General features: G+C 38.3%; 1 protein-coding gene across 1 annotated transcript; it reads right to left on the bottom strand.

Moving 5' to 3' along the window:
* Window positions 1-287: 287 nt before the first annotated feature.
* LOC127662745 (glycogen phosphorylase, brain form-like) lies at window positions 288-15,915 on the bottom strand. The gene is made up of 20 exons (XM_052154052.1): window positions 15,571-15,915; window positions 12,897-12,998; window positions 12,460-12,538; window positions 12,274-12,377; window positions 12,027-12,158; window positions 11,810-11,921; window positions 11,278-11,360; window positions 10,275-10,418; window positions 10,051-10,143; window positions 9,335-9,481; window positions 9,079-9,242; window positions 8,510-8,624; window positions 8,301-8,402; window positions 7,225-7,372; window positions 6,791-6,849; window positions 6,434-6,575; window positions 6,048-6,255; window positions 5,071-5,205; window positions 4,625-4,691; window positions 288-3,796 (listed from the first exon to the last, which is right to left on the bottom strand). Exons 1-20 carry the CDS (start codon window positions 15,811-15,813, stop codon window positions 3,644-3,646), a joined length of 2,532 nt encoding a protein of 843 aa, XP_052010012.1. The 5' UTR covers window positions 15,814-15,915; the 3' UTR covers window positions 288-3,643.
* Window positions 15,916-19,956: the final 4,041 nt, after the last annotated feature.

The raw sequence follows: 19,956 nt of genomic DNA, 5'->3' as shown, positions 1-19,956 counted from the left end.
GATCCACTATGACCAAGTTACTTTACAAGGCTTTACTTTTATCTGTCCCAGGGTTGGTCAAATCTAGTTTAGTTAGGGTAGAGAGGCAAATATTGGAAGTCTGGATTATTTCAACTGGATTTACTTGTATTGATCAATTTTTAGTTTACAGTGTATTAGGGTTACTTCACTCATGTGTTCATTATTGCCACACCCCGCTGTTCAAACCACTCATTACAATACTGAGTGATGTGAATGTTGCATTTGGTCTTTAAAACAATCAGGGAAACAGATGATTTTGTGCCAACTTTCTAGAACTGCAACATAATTATTTATTCATCAAACATGTTTTTTAATGAGCATTTTAATTATATGTTCACATGGTATTAAAACAGTAAACTCCATACAGTACTGTAAAATGAAGTGAGAAAACAATGTACGATTGCAAATTTTAATCCCCCCCCCAATCATGCATACATTCAATTGTCTAGCAATCTGAGAAAGGTCCAATTGAAGACAAAATTATTAACCCCTATGAAAGTGATTTTTCAAATAATTCCCAAGTGCTGTTTAATGTAGCAAAGATTTTTTTCAATGTAGCATTTCTTAACATAATAGTTTTTTAGGCAACTTAAGAGCGTTTATAATTACAAATTGAAACCAAATTATAAAGAATAAAAAAAAATCTACAGGTCAAAATGATTAGCCCTCTGATGTTAATAGTGCATCCCTTTTGCTTGATAACAGCCTTTAGTCGTTTGTTGTAGTTCTCAACCAGTTTTAGGCATTTCTCCTGAGTCGCAGCAGCCCATTCCTCCTCAGAAAATCTCTGAAGCTCCTCCAGATTTGTTGGTCTCCTGGCATGGACTCTAGTCTTCAGTGTGGCCCACAGATTTTCTATGGGATTCAAGTCTGGGCTTTGTGCAGGCCAGTCTAGGACGTTCACTTTGCTCGTTTGGAGGTAGTTCTTCACCAGAAGTGAGGTATGCTTTGGGTCATTATCATGCTGGAAGACGAAATGTCGACCCAAACCAAGTTGTTGCAGATTGCCTGAGGTTGTCTTTCAAAATCTTCTCGTAGTCTTCCTTTTTCATGATTCCTTTGACCCTGATGAGATTCCCAGTTCCAGACGCACTGAACCATCCCCACAGCATTATACTCCCTCCGCCATGTTTCACCGTGGGAACGGTGTTATTTGTTTCCAGTACGCATCATTTTTCTCTAGGTTGTCCTTGGCAAAATTCAGTCTAGCTTGGAGGTGTGTTTTCTTCAGAAGTTGAGTTTTTCTTGGTCTACAAACTTGCAGTCCATTCCTGTGCAGGGTTCTTGTGACTCTTCATTGAGACATCAATCCCAGACTTGGTTAAATCATTCACTAGTGTCTTGGCAGTTGTTCTTGGGTCTTTAGAAATCTCTCTCTCACCAGTTTACTTTCCAAGGTTTTTGAAATCGGTCGCATTCTGCCTCTGCCAGCCTTGTTCTCTACTCTATGACAGTTTTATATTACTTCACTAATTGTTTTGCAAGACACTAATCATCAGTTTGAAGAGCAGCTTGGGGGATTAATTAGGCAAGTCATGGAATAACAGTGACAGTAATAGGTTCTGTAGCTAATCAAACAGATAATTTCTTAAGGGGGCTAATAATATTGACCTTAGCAGTTTTTAAAATAAAATGTTATAATTATTTTATTCCAGGCAAATTGAAATAAATAAGGCTATCTCCAGAGGAAAAATATAATAAGAAATACTGTTAAAATATTTGAAAAAGAATTGAATAATTTTGTCTTCAACTGTAAATATAAGACCAGTAATATGAAATGCTGATGTTTAGAGTTGAAACTCAAGTCAGGGGTGGCTTTACAACTGGCTGCAGAGACCAAGCATTTCTTAAGTTCAGTCACTTTTAGGTTGGCTCAAGAGCATTACAGTACAAAGTAAAAGTTAAAACTCTAACGTTTCAGCATTTGGTAATATATGCAAAAGAGCACAAATTGACATTCGATTTCACCCTGACAAAAAGTAACTAAAGCAGGACACACTTGTGATGGATTCCCATACATCAGCCAGCTGCCATGTACTGTATCTCCTGTTTTTATTGTCTATATGAAAAACTCACAAAGGGACATTTTATCCCCTTGTTTTTAATATTGCACATTTATGCACACAAGGCACCCTTTAACTTATGTGTGAAAGCTTGAATAAAAAAAAAATTCACTTAGATGGTGAATAGCGTGATCTAGATGGCCTCAAGATGCAAAAACTGGATTCTATTACAGTAATTCACAACTTTTAAAGCCGTTGTTTCTGACTGGATTAAGAGCACCATGTAATATAGGGCAGGGAGGCATTTCTACTGACAGAGACAAAAAGGTCGATGTATTTACTCAAGGTAATAAGAAATTCATCCAGGCACAAAATATGTATGCTTAAATGGTACCAGTTGTTGTGTTTTTGTTCTTAAACACCATGAAATAGTTAAGGCAGATCTGGGGTTCTAGTTCAGACCCAATTTGTATTTTATATTTTCATTTAGAGACATCCTTAAAGGAAAAATTCAGAGTTCATTACAAGTTAAGCTCAAACAGCAGCATGTGTCGCCCCATCCCTTTTCTTAAATGTATAAATAAAACGAGGTACAGCGAGACACTAACAATGGAAGTGAATGGAGACAATTTTTGGAGAAATGTAAAACATAAAACACTTACATTAAATTTCCTGTTAAAACCTGTGTATTATTTGAGCTGTAAAGTTGTTTAAATTTATTTTTAAAGAAAAGTACAGCCGTGTCAAAATTAATTGTGGTAATCAACATTATGCCACAAATGCTGTTGATTGAGCTGAACTTGTATTGAATCTGGATTATTCCTTTAAATTAATAGTTCACACAAAATGTAACATCCGGTCATCATTTACTTACTCTCATATTGTTCTAAACCTGTATGATGTTCTGATATTAAGAATTCCACTCTTTTCTATACAAAGAAAGTGGATGGGGACCAGAGATCAGACGCATGGAAAAGAAGATACTAGACTCTTCTGCTATATAACTCCCTTTGTGTTTCATGGAAGTCAGTCAAAGGGGTTTAGAATGACATGATTGTGAGAATGTGACAAATCTCATTTTTGGGTTAAATATCCCTTTAAAAAGAGTAACTATTCAGAATCCCCACCATAAAGAGCAGTATAAGGAATGCAAGAAAATTATAATGTACTCAAAATGAACCATTTATATAGCCTTATAAGCAGTTACTAAGGCTGCCAAAAAAAAACAAAAAAAGATTCAAGCTGATTTCATTTGAGGCAGTGCTGTAAATTTGTCTCAGATGTCCAACAAATCAAATTTTGATTAATGAAAACCATAGTAATTGATAACAGCATGTGCAAGGAAATGTAACAGTATCTTAACAGTGATTTTCAACATGTCTACAGTGTAAAAGCACACTGAGAGTAAGTTTTTATTTAATATTTTTTTTATGTGTGTTAAGGTTACACTACAGTAATGCAATTCAAGGAGGCTCCACATGGCTTATGCATAGTAAAAGGTAACCTGAATCTGTAAATCAGGTAAAGCCAGAGACAAGGCACTCCCACAAAACTGAGAAGTTCAGAATTAGGCAGGCACACTCACTGGACACCAGCTAACCATGTAGTCGCCCACTTTCTCATTCACGTGGTTCATTAGGTGGTGGGATCTTCACATCAGATGGCTCCACCCCCCAGATCTCACGAGCATATTCTGCAATTGTGCGGTCACTTGAGAACTTACCAGAAGCGGCAATGTTCTTGATGACCTTTTTGGTCCATTCTTTTGGGTTCTGGAGGAGGAGAGGGAAATTTTTACACAAAGTGAATGAATATGATTATTAATTATATGTAATGTATTTGATTACATCAAACTACACCAATTTAAACAGCACCCTTTAATGATTTTGCTCTGACTTTACTGGTTTATTTCCTCGAATTTCAATATATTTCTGGGAAATAGCTATGCAAGTAAGTTCATATTCATAAATGGTCAGTAATACATTTTCAATACTAATAGATTGATAAATCAGACAATATTTGGCCATTTTGAAATTATTGCCATCAACCACTAATGTACCTGCTTCGCAAATAAACAGTGAACATCAAAAACATTTGTGCCCCCTTGTGTTAGTTGCAAAATCTGCCAACAGCAATTTCTATGGACAAAGATTAATTTCTGTTTGCTAATATTTATGATTATAAACTAATGTTCACTTCATTTTAGAAATTTTGTGTATATAAAATTTGTTTATCAAACTGTTATCAGCATTATTTGGTCACCCTCTAGATATTGTTAATCTGGATTGACTATTTTTGAATATTTGTTTTTGTTGGTTTTTAAACAGCATGCCAAGTTTGATGACTATTTTCTAGGCGAAATCAGTTAAAACACAAAAACAGGTTCAACAACTAAAAACCCATACAAGATGTTTTAGATCCATTAAAAAAAAAAATCAAAAACTTTGTTAAGACATGTTTCAAAGTTGTCAGCTGAAAGAAAAAGACCAATTTTAGAGGACTTTAAAAATACCACAGTCAAATAAAATAGGTTTCTATTTTTGAATATCTACTTTATAAATATACTTATAAATGTATGTTAAACACAAGCCTTAGCTCACCCTGTAGAGTTGATTAACTTTTTCTTGACAGCTGATGTAGGACTCGTAGTCTGCAAACACCTTGAATCTGAGAGACAAAAGCAACAGAAGTCAAGAATATTCCAGGTTCAATACAAGTTAAGGTCAATCAACAGCATTTGCAGCATAATGTTGATTACCACAAAAATGTATTTAGGCTTGTTCCTCCTTTGTGCCACACCGCAACCTCGATTTTTGCTTCTTTTTTTGAAGAAAAGGAGGAATGAGTCTACATTCATTTTTGTGGTAGTCAACATTATGCCACAAATGCTGTTGTTTGAGCTTAACTTGTATTGAACCCAGAACATTCCTATAATGTATTAAGTAAAATTACATATACACCTGTATTACACACAGGTTAAAATTAAACTGTTCAAAATGGAGGGAAACAAAAAATGAAACCAACAACTACACACTTTGATACCCACCTATCATGATTCATGAGCATATTGACGACATCTTTGAAGAGTTCAGGCTCTTTTGGGCTGAAGAATCCACCGCTGATTTGATCCATCGCCTGTTTGAGCTCAGGCAGACGATCATAGTACTCTCTAGCATTGTATCTGAATGCCAAACAAGTACAATCAGGGACAGAATGACAAATAAATAAATAAAACACTACAGACTGCAGGTAAACATTCAGTATAGTTACTCAAAAGACAGATGGTAGTTCAAACAATTCCCCACATTTCAACATCACAAGATTGTGTTGACTGCTCGTTTCTCAAGATCTTTGATGTCTCACGTTGGTCAGCAGCCATATCAGCCTGCAGCTCTTGCCTGGTTGCCCACTAAATCTAAGCAGGTTTGACCAGGCCTGGCCAGTACCTGGATGGGAGACCTCCTGGGGAAAACTGTGGTTGCTGAAGGAAGAAGTATTAGGGAGGCCAGCAGGAGGTGCTTACCCTGAGGTCTGTTTGGGTCCTAATGCCCCAGTATAGTGACAGCTACACTATACTGTAAAAAAGTACCATCTTTCGGATGAGACATTAAACCGAGGTCCTGACTCCCTGTGCCATCAAAAATCCCAGGGCACTTTTCGTAAAGAGTAGGGGTGTAACCACAGTGTTCTGGCCAAATTCCTCATTGTCCCTTATCTATCATGGCCTCCTAATTCCCATCCCTGAATTGGCTACATCACTCTACTCTCTCCTCTGCACCAATAGCTGGTGTGTGGTGAGTGTACTGGCGCACTATGGCTGCCGTCGCATCGTCTAGGTGGAAGCTGCACACTGGTGGTGCTTGAGGAGAGTTGCCCTATACTATGTAAAGTGTTTTGAGTGTCTAGAAAAGTGCTTTATAAATGAAAATAATTATTAATTCATTAATTTTATCAAATCTACCCCACCATATATTCCTCCTTGGTTCTCCAAATGCAGTTTTATTCCTCCACTCCCTCACTCACCCCTTTTTGTCCATGGCCTCCACATCTGCTACCCTCATGCCAAAGATGAAAAGGTTTTCCTCTCCAGCTTCCTCTGCCATCTCCACGTTGGCTCCATCCATGGTACCAATGGTCAGAGCGCCATTCAGCATGAATTTCATGTTTCCTGTACCAGAAGCTTCCGTACCCGCCGTGGAGATCTGCTCAGACAGGTCAGCAGCAGGGATCACTGAGGAGGAAGTATAATAAAATAATTAGATGCTGTACACAAAATCTGAAACACCCAATGAAAACAAACTCTACTGAGAAGAAATACTTTCTTGTTAGAACTTTAATTTATTCGATGTTATCCTAATCGTATTTTATGGCTATGTGTCAAGAATCTTTGACTTCCTGATATAACTCACCCTTCTCAGCTAGTGATACTCTGTAGTTTTCCAGGAAAATGACCTTGAGTCCGTCATCCACCACAGGATCATTATTCACCACTTCTCCCACCGAGGTGATCAGTTTGATGATCATCTTTGCCATGTGATAGCCTGGTGCTGCCTGAAAGTGTCAGTGTGGAATAAGAAAAAAGGCATATTTTAGAAATGTAAAGCTAGTTTAGAAGAGTCTCTCAGTGAATTACATTTAAAATGCACAAAAATGTAGTCATTACAGTCAGCTATTAAACGGCATCTTTTATACAGAAACAAATGTTACTATCTTTTGCACTTATGTTACTACTGCAACAACAACAACGCTCATCTTGATTATCATACCTTTCCACCAATCATTACTGTTCTGGGAACAACCTTCTTGTTTGGGTCCTTCTTTATCCCTACGGAGTGCAGAATGAAAAATATTATTCATTAATTCATAAAGTCACTCATTACATTTAAGTGATTGCTAAACACAAAATAGTCCTAAATAATTCTGATAAACAAGCAGGTGGAAAATTGTGCAACAAAATATAAAAAAAATAATTTAAAAAAAGATCAGATGGTATGATATTGATAGAATAATACAGCTTCATTTTAATCCATGCAGGCAATATTATCAGTAAAGACAAAGCAATATTGGTGAAGTTCAGAATCTCTCGTTATGGTTAGTTCCTCTGTCCTCAAACAGGTGGCAGTGTAGTCAATGGTTTCCTATGAATTCATCAACCCATCCTAAAAATACACTCCTGTATTGCATGAGTTTGTATGCTTACTGTTGTATAAAGTGATGACATGAAGGCAGTTGAGCAGTTGTCTCTTGTACTCATGGACTCTCTTGACATGAACATCAAAAATAGACTCAAGGTTGATCTTTACTTTGTACTCGTTCTCCAGATATGCTGCAAACTTCAGCTTATTCTCCTAAACATACAATAATTCACACACAAATAGCCAATAATATAACTTAAATGATCATTAACACATATGTTTTCCATATTTGACTGGAGTTGCATTTTTAGACCCATTTCTTCCGATAGCATTAGACAGCATTCAATACGAAGCCATGTCGCTGTTAAAGGGATAGCTCACCCAAAAATAAAAATTCTCTCATCATTTACTCACCTTCATGCCATCCCAGGTGTGACTTTAATTCTTCAGCAGAACACAAAGATTTTTTTATAAGAATATCTCAGCTCTGTAGGTCCATACAATACAAGTAAATGGTGATCAGACCTTTGTAGCACCAAAAATCACATAAAGGAAACGTAGAAGTAATCCATACAGCTCCAGTGTTTAAATTCGTATCTTCAGATGCAATATAACAGGTTTGGGTCAGAAAGTCCTTTTATTACGCTAAATCTCCACTTTAACTTTCACATGTTAAAGTGAAACTAAACAGGCACCACATGTGACTTTCATATGTCAAGTGGTTTTTATGAGTAAAACTAGTCAGCTTTTTATTAGCGGTGTAGAAAATGGGCAAACAGCTCTGAGAGAATGGGCTGTCACGTCCACACATGCGCTTATTTATTTAATATAATCGCACAGGCTGACAACGCAATTGCATTATGATTAATCATGCAATCATGAGATATTCTTATAAAAAAATCTTCGTGTGCATCTTCATACACATCTGGGATGGCATGAGTGTGAGTAAACGATGAGAGAATTTTCATTATCCCTTTAAGGTGTGGCACACCTTTGTGTACAGAGAATTAGTAAGATTTTTGGCCATCTTATGTCTTATATATATATCTTAAATCAAATAAATCCCATCATTTATAAATACCAAATGCAAGGTTGGTATGATTATAGAATGCTTTCTAACCAAATACATTTACTTGCAGACCTGTTTAACTTTGGCAACATCCCGAATAAACGTTTCATCATTTATGAAGTCTGACAGCTTCCTCAATTGAAACAGATCTGTTAAGAAGTCCTCACCAATTTTCTGAAAGGCAAACAAGGACAGCACAGTGAGGAGCTGAAAACCTGTGGAGCAAAAATGCAATACAATTCCACACTAATGGCAAACCTAAATGGGGTTAGGAAGGTCACCTCAGCGATGATGTCAGCCAGGCCCGGGTTACAGAGGAGCAGCCAGCGACGAGGTGTGATGCCGTTCGTCTTATTCTGGAATTTTTCTGGCTCAACATCACAAAAGTCCTTAAAACTTAAAAAAGATTTAAACAAATAAAATTAAATGCCTTGAACATCATCTATGAAGAATATCATTATACTGCACAACTGACCTAACAAATAAATATACAGTACAACGAACTAAAATACCCGCATTTTAAACTGAAAATTTTAAATGCTTATTAGACGGCCATCTAGAATTCTTGATTCTGATCGGCCAATTGCTGCATTCTGAGGTCAAATACTTTTGCATAATGACTGCTGTCCTAGCTGTGTTAGTTTCACCACTGTGTTAGTTACTCTCATATAATAACAAATGAAATCCACCTCAAATCAATATTTAATGTCCATTTATTTATTTTTAATTATAAATAGCTATATAATGAGTGGGGTGATATATATATATATATATATATATAGGATCTCTGTACGTTATCACTTAAATTTCCCTCATAAAAAGCTGCGCTGCACTCAGATACTGTACTCACACGGTGCTTTTGACAATGTCGGAGTGAATTCGTGCGACTCCGTTGACGGCGTGTGACCCCACCACACAGAGGTGAGCCATGTTGATTCTCTTTGGATCGCCCTCCTCAATCAGAGACATTCTGCGCAAACGATCAACGTCTCCTGGATACAGAGCAGCAATTCTCTACAGCAGAGTCAATCACAAACCTGTTAATTTGGCAAGTAACCAACATGTTGATCTGCTCAACATTTGAGTGCGTTTGTGTGTGACCTCACATCCAGGTGTCGCTGGTTGATCTCATAGATGATCTCCAGGTGTCGTGGTAGAAGCTTCACAAACATGTAAACAGGCCAGCGCTCAAGAGCCTCTGGTAACACTGTGTGGTTTGTGTACGCGCACGTCTTTGTGGTGATCTCCCATGCCTACACACACACACACACACACACACACACACACACACACACACACACACACACACACACACACACACACACACACACACACACACACACACACACACACACACACACACACACACACACACACACACACACACACACACACACACACACACACACACACACACACACACACACACCCCTGTTGTTTTTAATACTGCGATAATTATAATTTCTTTTGCAGGCAAAACCAGATCCCTACACAGGATAATGTGTAAGTCTAACCAATTCTACTGAAACTCAGCAACACTGTCCATTACCTATGTCAGCATGACCAAGCATATGAGAGCAGATGTGAAACAATGCAACAGAAGTGAATAAAGCTGTTTGATAGTTCATTTAAGCCATAACAGTCACTTTTCAGTTAATGGCTCTTGCATTAATAAACTGTAAATAAATGCAAAAGGTATGGGTTTGATTCAAAGGGAACAAATATACTGATGTAATGTGTACCTTTAAGTCACTTTGGTTTAAAGCCCCTGCCAAATGCATGCAAATTGTAAACTATATTAGAGCGTGAACAGCTCTCACACCTTTTTCCAGTCCAGGTGCTCAATATCCACCAAGATTCTCATTAGTTCAGGAATTGCCAGTGCTGGATGAGTGTCATTTAATTGGATCGCCACCTAAAAAGACAGAAAGATCACTTTATTTTCCTTTTGTTTCCTCTCATTATTGAGAGTAAACAATTTTTTGAACATATTTTGGACAAGGTTGCCAAGCCTGTGGCCAATTGGCTGCATTTATTTAATGTTACCTTCTCAGGGAAAGTCTCGAAAGAGGTGCGTACAGGATTCCTGCAGCCAAACTTTGAAGATTTGAAACGCCTGATAATGTCCTGCAGAGTAGCAGCCACCACAAAGTACTCCTGCTTTAATCTGAGCTCTTTCCCTTCAAAAAACTGAGAAACACACACAATGCATAAATATTAATATTATATAATAGAGATACATTTAAAAAATGCACACAAAATGTTCTCACTCTCAATGGGGTGCATAGTAAGTTATGTGTGGATCGCAGAAAGTAGCATGAGCCCTCCACATGCTGCGAGTCTCCGCAATGTCATGCACAGCGAGCCACTTAATAAAATGTGTGGATTGACAGTATCAGAAGCAGAGGCAACTGAGACTTGTACTCCGCCACCCAGATTGAGGTCATTAACCGTGAAACTACGAAGATCTACTAAGTGGTGGGAATTGGGCATTCCAAATTGGGAGAAAAGGAGCAAAAACAGCATAAAAGTGATTTTTTTTTTTTTGTCAGCGGTTTCAATATAATAACCAGGCATTGTGACTTCAGGCTGTATAATTTAGTAGTTATATGAACAGTGTAACCAAAGTGTGGGCTTCATACTGGTCTTATGTTTTCATACTTCCCTACTGCATTTTGCACTTAATCATCTGTGGCAGAGTTGCCCAAGATGCAATTTTGACAAATGTTAATCATATTTTAAGGATAATAAATAAAAGATTATCCTGCACTACTAATACTAACATTTGGATGGTTAAACTACAAAATATTTATTACACCATAAATAAATATAAAAATGACTTTGAACTCAGAGCTTGAAAACCTGTTCATCATAGAAGAGGTGTGCTCAAGTAATTGTTTTTATTAATTGGATTTGTTTTGTTTTTTTTATGTACTTTTGTTTTTGTCACATCATTGACACATTTACTTCAGTCAGACAAACACACACACATTCAGTACACACAAATCTCACCAAGTGTGTTGTCTCAATGAAAACTGTAAGCGCTTACATTGTCATTGGGGTAAAGTACTCGTGAGATGTTTTCAGCCAGGTTCCGGTCCAAAACAGCCTGGATGTAGTCCCCCACATTAACTAGAATTAAGAGAGAATATGAATCAACTGGCCTATAAATTCATGAACAAAACTATTTCCAGCTTAGTTTTTGCCACAGAAGTCATTTAAAGCCACATTCATGCTATCTGGCCGTATCCATCCCTTCTCAGTTTTTCCTTAAAAACAAATCACAGGGGGCCTGGGTAGCTCAGAGATTATTGACGCGGACTACCACCCCTGGAGTCACAAGTTTGAGTACAGGGCGTACTGAGTGACTCCAGCCAGGTCTTCTAAGCAACCAAATTGGCCCGGTTGCTAGGGACCATAAAGTCACATGGGGTAACCTCCTCATGGTCACGATTAGTGGTTCTCGCTCTCAATTGTGTGCGTGGTAAAGTCGTGCGTGGATCACAGCGAGTAAAAAAAAAGGGTCATACTGGACTTCATCTTGTTGAATGGGTGTTTAGACAATAGCTGTGTGGACTTACATTCTTGCAGGTTGAAATCATTAGGAGCTTTGGCAGACCACAGTCTCATAGTATTCACAGTGTTGTTATTATAACCAGGCACAGGAGTGTCATAAGGCATCGCAAGCACCACCTTCAGAGGAAGATGTAGTGATGATATAGAACAGAAATGAGCTGGACTAAAATTGACAATTGAAACTAGAGAAACGTGAGAGACACTAGATCATGATTGACTGACCTGGGTGCCAACCCACTTTGATCCCTCAGGTGTGTGCTCCACTTGACCATAGAAATGCACAGGCAGCATATACTCTGGTCGGGCCTTCTCCCAGGGGTTACCATAGCGAAGCCAATCATCAGCCTCCTCTACCTGAACCAGAGTTTAATGGTTTGACATTTGAAAGAAAATAAATTTTTACTCTAACTGTGGAGGTTTAATGCAAATGTATACATCAGAATCAGTCACATGTGATGTTTTGATTTACCTGCCAGCCATTGGTGATCTTCTGATTGAAGATTCCAAACTCATAACGAATGCCATAACCATATGCTGCCAGACCCAGAGATGCCAGGGAGTCCAGGAAACAAGCTGATAGAGAATAGTTACCAAGCTTCCATTACGACGCTGTCAAAGAGGGCCATGGATTTGATGGGTATGTTAAATTTGGTACCTGCTAGACGCCCAAGACCTCCGTTTCCCAGTCCAGCATCTTCCTCAATCTCTTCCAGTTCTTCCAAGTCCAGTCCAAGCTGAATATCAATAACACATATAAATTAGTGAGATAATGATAGTATACTAACAAAATCCCTACATTACAGCATATCTATTTACACATTAAACGGATTGTGTAAACTTGGTACAGTTTACCGTTTCCACAACTTCCGTGTTGTCACATTCAAACAAGGAAGGGTTTAGGCAAACAGTTTTGCAAGTCCATTATAAATAATAAACATCTCCAATGAGCACTCTGTGGGTGAGCAGGGGGAAAAAACAACAGCTGTTTCTAAAGTATCAGGATGTTTAAGTAATAGAGCCAGTTCTGCATTAAATCAAAAAACGCTCTATGCACTGTATAAATGCTGCTATGTCATTGTGACTACACTTTACCTGGTAGATGGCCTCGTCACAAGTGTTCTGCAGACCAAGATTAATCATGGTGTTCTGGAGAGTTCTGCCCATATAGAACTCCAGAGATAGATAATGGATGCGCTGCAACAGAAGAGAGACATGACATGGAGAGATTGAACTGAAAGGTCTGATTGTGTGTCCTTAAAAGAGATCTAGAAGATGATCATGCCGTTTTGACAATGAAAAGGAATCTGAAAAGTGTGACTAAACAGATTGCAATGAAAATCAGAAGATGCAAAATTTTGGTGCCTGGAAAAACACTCCTTACAGTTTAAATGAAATTCAGCAACTAAAGTGAAATGAAAACCTTTTTAAATGGGGTACAACGTGGCCAAGACTCTTTCAGGTCTCTTTAGTAGGCCTACCACATGCATAATTTGACCTCTTTGGCTTGGGATCAACTTTTTACAGGAGTTATTTCAGCTGTATGCACAGGGAGGAGTTTACAGGCAGCTGAAGGCCTCAAAACCCCTCTGAGAATTCCTTTAATTCCACAGACTCAAATCAATGCTTGAAAGCATAACTTAAACATACTCTAATGGTCTTTAATTGCATAGCTTTAAATTAACAAGATAGTTCATCCAAAAATGAAAATTCTCTCATCATTTCTCACAATCATGCCATCCCAGATGTGTATGACTTTCTTCTGCTGAACTGAAACAAATATTCTTAAAAGAATATTTCAGCTCTGTAGGTCCATACAATTCTAATAAAAAGCACATAAAGGCAGCATAAAAGTAATTCATAAGACTCTAGTGGTTAAATCCATGTCTTATGAAGAGATTCACTCAGTTTTGGGTGAGAACAGACCAAAATGTAATTTCTTTTTCACTATAAATCTCGACAGCAGTCTCTTTGGTGATTGTGATTTCAAGCTCGATTACACTTACTATAGCGTCCAGCGCTCTGTGCATGTGTCAAGCACTAGGTAGAGCAATCAAGCTTGAAATCATGATTGTGCCTAGAGACTACAGTGGCAAGGTGTACAGTGAAAAAGGAGTTACATTTTGGTTTATTCGAACCCAAAAATGGTTGGATTGATTTAGAAGACATTGATTAAACCACTAGAGGTTTTATTTGGACCTTTAGGAGTTCTGGTCGCTATTAACTTACATTTTGAGGACCTACAGAGCTGAGAAATTCTTCTAAAAATCTTAATTTGTGCTCTGCAGAAGAAAATAAAGTCATACACATCTGAGATGGCATGAGGGGTATTAAATTATAAGACTTTTCATTTTTGGTTGAACTGTTCCTTTAAGCTACACTTTTAAGGCTCTTACAATGCCCTAAAATGAAACCTTCAGGCTTGGCACTTGACATGACTGTTTTTTTGGACATACATGTATGTATGTATAGACATGTATTGGTGGTTCCATTATTTCAGACAGCTCCATGACAGGCGTCCCTCCTCCATCCCGGGTTACGGCACCCAGCAAGTGGGGACTGGACTCCCCGACCGCCTGGAGCGATGCCAGGGGCAGAGGAATGCCCTGCCGTCCCCCGGAAACATGGAGGGGTCGAGAGGACCGCCGTCTGCGAGGGGAGAACGGACGTGACTCCCTAGCCGCCAGGAGCGGTAGGGCCGTTGCCAGGGGCGGAGAAGAGTCCCCACAGGTCATCAAGTATGCAGAGGGGCATTCTGTCCACTGCGGGTCGGTCTGACTTTGGTCCACCCAGGGAGGAGCGGCTGACGTCTGCCTGAGAGGGTGGAGGAGTAATCGGGCGCAAAGTACCCCCGAGAGGAGTGCATGTCATGCCAGGGGCTCCCCGGCCTGAGGCAATTCTGAGAGTAGTGTAGAGCGGAGGAGGGCAGGGCTGGGCCAAAGCAAGCCCGGTCCCCAATTAGCATGACACGCCCCGCATGAGGGGGAAAAAGGCGGCCAGTGACGATGGTTAGAGAGAGAGAGAGAGAATTACAGGCAGCTGCTCTGTGTTTATGTTTGTGTGTTTTTTGTTTATTTCTTCATTAAACTATTATTTATATTGTCAAGCTGGTTCTCACCTCCTCCTTTACCTTAACTCGCTTTACAAATGGCTTTACAAATATCAAAATATATTAATACAATTTATTAAATTGATAAACTGTGATAGATGTCAGAAAGATATGTTCAAGTTGCCCTTAATGGGTTTAAGTGCGGTTAAAAGCTCTCGTTAATTTACTAATGTTTTTTACAAACTAATTGGATAACGATGATTTTGGGAAACACGCTTTAGAGATTAAGTACTCCTTAAGAGCTACTAACATCCTACTTAGTGCTTCAGGAAACACTGTCATATCAAAGAGGGAACAAACATAGGCCCCTGGGAAACAGCTCAAATACATGCATGAACATCCATCCATCCATCCATCCTAAATGGAAAAATGTCTCCAAGATCAGGTTACATTTACTAATTTACTATGAATATTCACCATCCACTATGAATATGATTGGTTTACTGCATTGAACAGCTTTCAATAAAATGCATAAGTGCCAGCAGAAGCAAGCAATTCTGCAGTTATTTCTAATTGTGTGTATATATATATATATATATATATATATATATATATATATATATATATATATATATATATAAAATTTGCAATATATTTTTTTACTGTATTAGCATGGCACTTCCTGGCTTTTCTGCACAGGGAAGGGGAAGACATCAGTACCTTCGGGTCTTTCTCATAGTAATACTGCTGAGTGCGGATCCAGCGGCCCACCAGGTGATCCCGGACCGTGTGCGCCAGGGCGAAGTAATAATCCCGCGGGGTGGCCACATTGCGATCCTTCACAAGGGTGAAGTGAAGATGCCTGTTGAAGCTCTTTTTGATTTCGACAACATCCCCGAGGCCAGCTATACCACGCACACTGATCTGTTTGCGCTTTTCGTGGTCGGTCAGAGGTTTGGACATGTTTCCAGTGCGCTTAAATAAAACTAAGAATGAAAGTTTGTACCGTTAACTTGTTTAGCACAGCACGGTAAGGTGCTCGAGAACTTCACACGTACTGTTCCGCTTGAGACACACCCCTACTTCAGCTGGAGACAAGAGTGGGCGGGGATTATGTTCAGCCTGTTTATTGGTCGATTGCACTACCATACTTGCATTTCCATTGGTTGCGTATTATGTCAATCATCTCTGCAACTAAAACTAGTAAAACGTAATTTATTCCCAGTAGCGGTGTTAACTAATTATTTTAACTAATCGGATTAGCTGTTAGCTAATGAAAGAAGTATTGCTGGATAATAGCAAACCCATGTGATTGATGCATCCAGAATGTATTTAAAATCATTCTTAACACCGTTTCAAAGCTGGTCATATCTCCCCTTGAAACTTATCGTGTTTGTAGTGTATTGTTAAACATTTTTATGGTTGTAAATTAAAATTGACCTGTTTTATTGGAGTATTTTATGGTAATACTTGATTTATTCTTAACACGGCATTAAACCTGAAGACAATGTGATTTCGTTCATGTCAGTCAGCATGAGAGCCCTGAGCCAGGCCGGGGACCACTTCATTATGTGGTAAGGTGCTACAAAGGGGTTTGTAATGTACGCTATATAATTTAGTCTGGCTCTTATTGCAAGTCTATTGCACATTCTATTGCATGTTGTAAAATCAGGAAAATGTTAATTAACTTTAACTAATTATCAAATGTGTATCATTGTAATAGTACCTATAAGTTCATTCACTTTTAACAATTTACCTTATAGGACATGAAGAAACTTGGAAAAGTTATTAAAGTTCACTACTGGTGATTGGCATGGTTACCATTTGGACCAAGAGCAGGCCTTCATTTTAAATCACGCTGGGATTTTAAGGTAATTCACTTTTAATTCCTTTTTTTTATCTCTCATTAACAGGTAATTGTTTTCAAGTGTTGCAAGGATGTAGTGTGATGCATGTTTAGGTTGGCAGCTCTCTGATTATGCTGGAGTTACTGAGAGTAAGATGCAACCCTACAATTCTGATGTGTAAGTATAATTGTACAGCATGGGTTTAGATCATGGTCTAGGTCAGAAACCTTTCCTGTCAAAGTTCTAAACGGCTTTAGCATAGTAAGGTTTAATTGATTTTATCCAGACAAAACATAAATGCATGCAAAGAATGCTGCATTGACCAAAATCTATTTACAGTAAACGCTCTTGATTAGTCACTAGTTGAGCTTTAAAGAAGTACTAATAAAACTTTCATGGATCCAGAAAGTGAAAGAACAGCCTGCATTGTGACACTAACAACTGGACATGCCACTAAGTTCAGCAGCATGTGCAAATCTGTTGTAAATCTGTTCTTTTAGATTCTGGATCCATAGGGTATGAAAGTTTTAATTAGTACTTCTTTAAAGTTCAACTAGTGACTAGTCAAGAGAGTTTACTGCAAATAGAATTTGGTCAATGCAGCATTTTTGCCTGGATTTATGTTTTGTCTGGTTAAAATCAAATAATTTTAAAATAATTAAAATTACACAGTTATGATTGTTTTACAACAAACTTTGAGATTGCATATTATATTTGAATCTCCAGTGCTGGAACAGGGCTAAAACAAAGTGTGGATTTAGGTCTGACTTTGCGAGACTGTAGTTTGAATTAATCACTTTTCTTTGCATGATACATTGACTGTATTTATAGGATATATTTCGCCTTTAGCTAGCTAGCACGCTTTATCAATAGCTGTTAGCTAAATTTGGTGGATGATGACAGTAGCTGTTTATAAAATAGACTGTACATTATAAATATGTTGACACAATTCAGTATTGATGTGATTCCATCACAACTAACATTATGATATATCGATGTGCTGTTGTTTTATAATATAGAATGTTTATATTTTCTGTTTAGCCATGTTACGTTACACTAATGAATGGGTCTTTCTGCATTATGTTGAACATGGTCTAGCATTCATTTCATGTGTTATTGTAGTTAGTTACCTAAAATTACACAGATCAATCCTTATGGCACTATATTTCACATGCTTTGCAGTTAAGCCTACCTGTCCAGTCAGAAGAATGCCAATTTAGGGTCGGGTTTGATCCCCAAACCCGAACGAATTTCCCTTCAGGAATCAAATGCCCTGCTGATGTTCACTCTAGTTTTCGCTCGACCACGGTCACATTCCCACTTAGCCAGACTGGATTCAGTAGATACATTTTTGTTTTGTTTGTTTTGGCTTACTCTGAGTTTGTGTATGAGTAGGTGCTGTGCTGGTTGCTGGATTCCATCTCTTAGATAATGTTAGTGTTGCAGTTTGTTCTCGCTGTTGAATAGCGGAAGAGTAGCACTGAGGCAAGGCTCTCGGGAGCGCGGATAAATGTCACATCCTTTGAATTTTCCCAACAAAAGCGACCTGCTCCATTCGCGTGAAAATCAGCCTACAGGCTTTAATAGGCAACCGAGGAAATCTGAGAAGGTCTCGTTTTTTTAAGTTGCGTTACAAGCCGTTCACACATTGGCAAACAAAGGGCAAAGATTACATGAATATTGTTACATATCGCACCTTTAAGGATGTGAAATTTCCACATACAAATGAGGTTTATTTCTTTGAGTTATGTTTTTTTTTTTCTTTTTTTCATATTTTATCTAGGAGTAGCCTACATACTGTGATCTATGAGACCCAGAATGTGGCCTTCCTCACACCACCAGAAGACCACTAAAATAATTCTTGAAGCAGGTTTTTCCAGTGCTTTTCAAAATATCAGGGATTTTGTAGTATACATAAAACTGTGTATTTAAGCACTCATTCTCTCTTAAGCATTTGAAAAAACACACTTAACGTAAGTGTGGTAAAGGCACAGATAACATCTCTGAGTGTGAAGACACATCTCTTTGTGTGATCTGATGAAGGTAAATAAACGCATATGTCACAAACTTTGTTTCCCACTTTCTTCTCTTCTCCTCAACCTCGACTCCCAGAAAACTGGTACTCTGTTCTTATTGACACACAGAGACATATAAATTTTTTTACATATAAACTTCTTTATATAGTAATGGAAGTACTGTTGGCTAAATGGAGGAGTCTCAATGTAGGAATAAGTTAATTTAAAATATGATGTGCTCTCTACAGTTAGTACTATCATACATTCTGTGTATTTGATGTATCAGGTTTCACACGAATATGTTCTTATTTGTGATTATTCTGGCTGTGAGTAGCAGCGCACACTCTTTCAAAATACTCTCTCGCCCGTGCGTGTGCTGCATGTGTGTGTGCTTGAAAGAGATCGTCACACGTGCCCTGCCACTCTCATCCAGAAACATAAATAACGTAAGTACACATTTGAAAGTACGTTCCCCAACTCTGCAAATGTTTAAATGAAACAAATGTTTTATCAGACTATGCAAAGACATTTCTAACTGAAAATGTTGAATATATCGAGACCAAATCAAATATGCTATATCAGGGATATTAAAACTAATAGACTGATGAAATTGTCCAAATTGTTCAACATATTTATAGTGCAACCTCTCTGTTACCTGTAAAGCAGACACTTGCGTTTCATGGTAACTGTAGTCTGGCTTTTTTATGGTGGTTTTGGAGGAGTGGCTTCTTCCTTGCTGAGCAGCCTTTAATGTTGTCAATATAGGACTTGTTTTACTGTGGATACTTGTCTGCCTGTGTCCTCCAGCATCTTTACAAGGTCCTTTGCGGTTATTCTGGGATTGATTTGCACCAAAATACATTCTTCTCTAGTAACCAGAATGCTTGTCCTTCCTGAGCGGTATGATGGCTGTGTGTTCCCATGGTGTTTATATTTGCACACTATTGTTTGTACAGATGAACATGGTGCCTTCAGGCATTTAGAAATTGCTCCCAATGATGAACCAGACTTGAGGGGGTCTACTTTTTTTTTTCTGAGGTCTTGGCTGATTTCTTTTGATTTTCCCATGATGTTAAGCAAAGAAGCACTAAGTTTAAAGGTAGGCCTTAAAATACATCCACAGGTACACATCCACTGTCTCACACACACACAGTGTACAGGAGGTGAGTGTTTCAAACAGCTAGACAGAGCGCAGTTGAATGGAACACAATGCAGCATCTTCAAAACTGCGCACGCATATTTTA

Source organism: Xyrauchen texanus, chromosome 22 (genome assembly GCF_025860055.1).
Source record: "Xyrauchen texanus isolate HMW12.3.18 chromosome 22, RBS_HiC_50CHRs, whole genome shotgun sequence".
Lineage (NCBI taxonomy): Eukaryota > Metazoa > Chordata > Actinopteri > Cypriniformes > Catostomidae > Xyrauchen > Xyrauchen texanus.
This window is presented reverse-complemented; position numbering and strand designations above follow the sequence as displayed.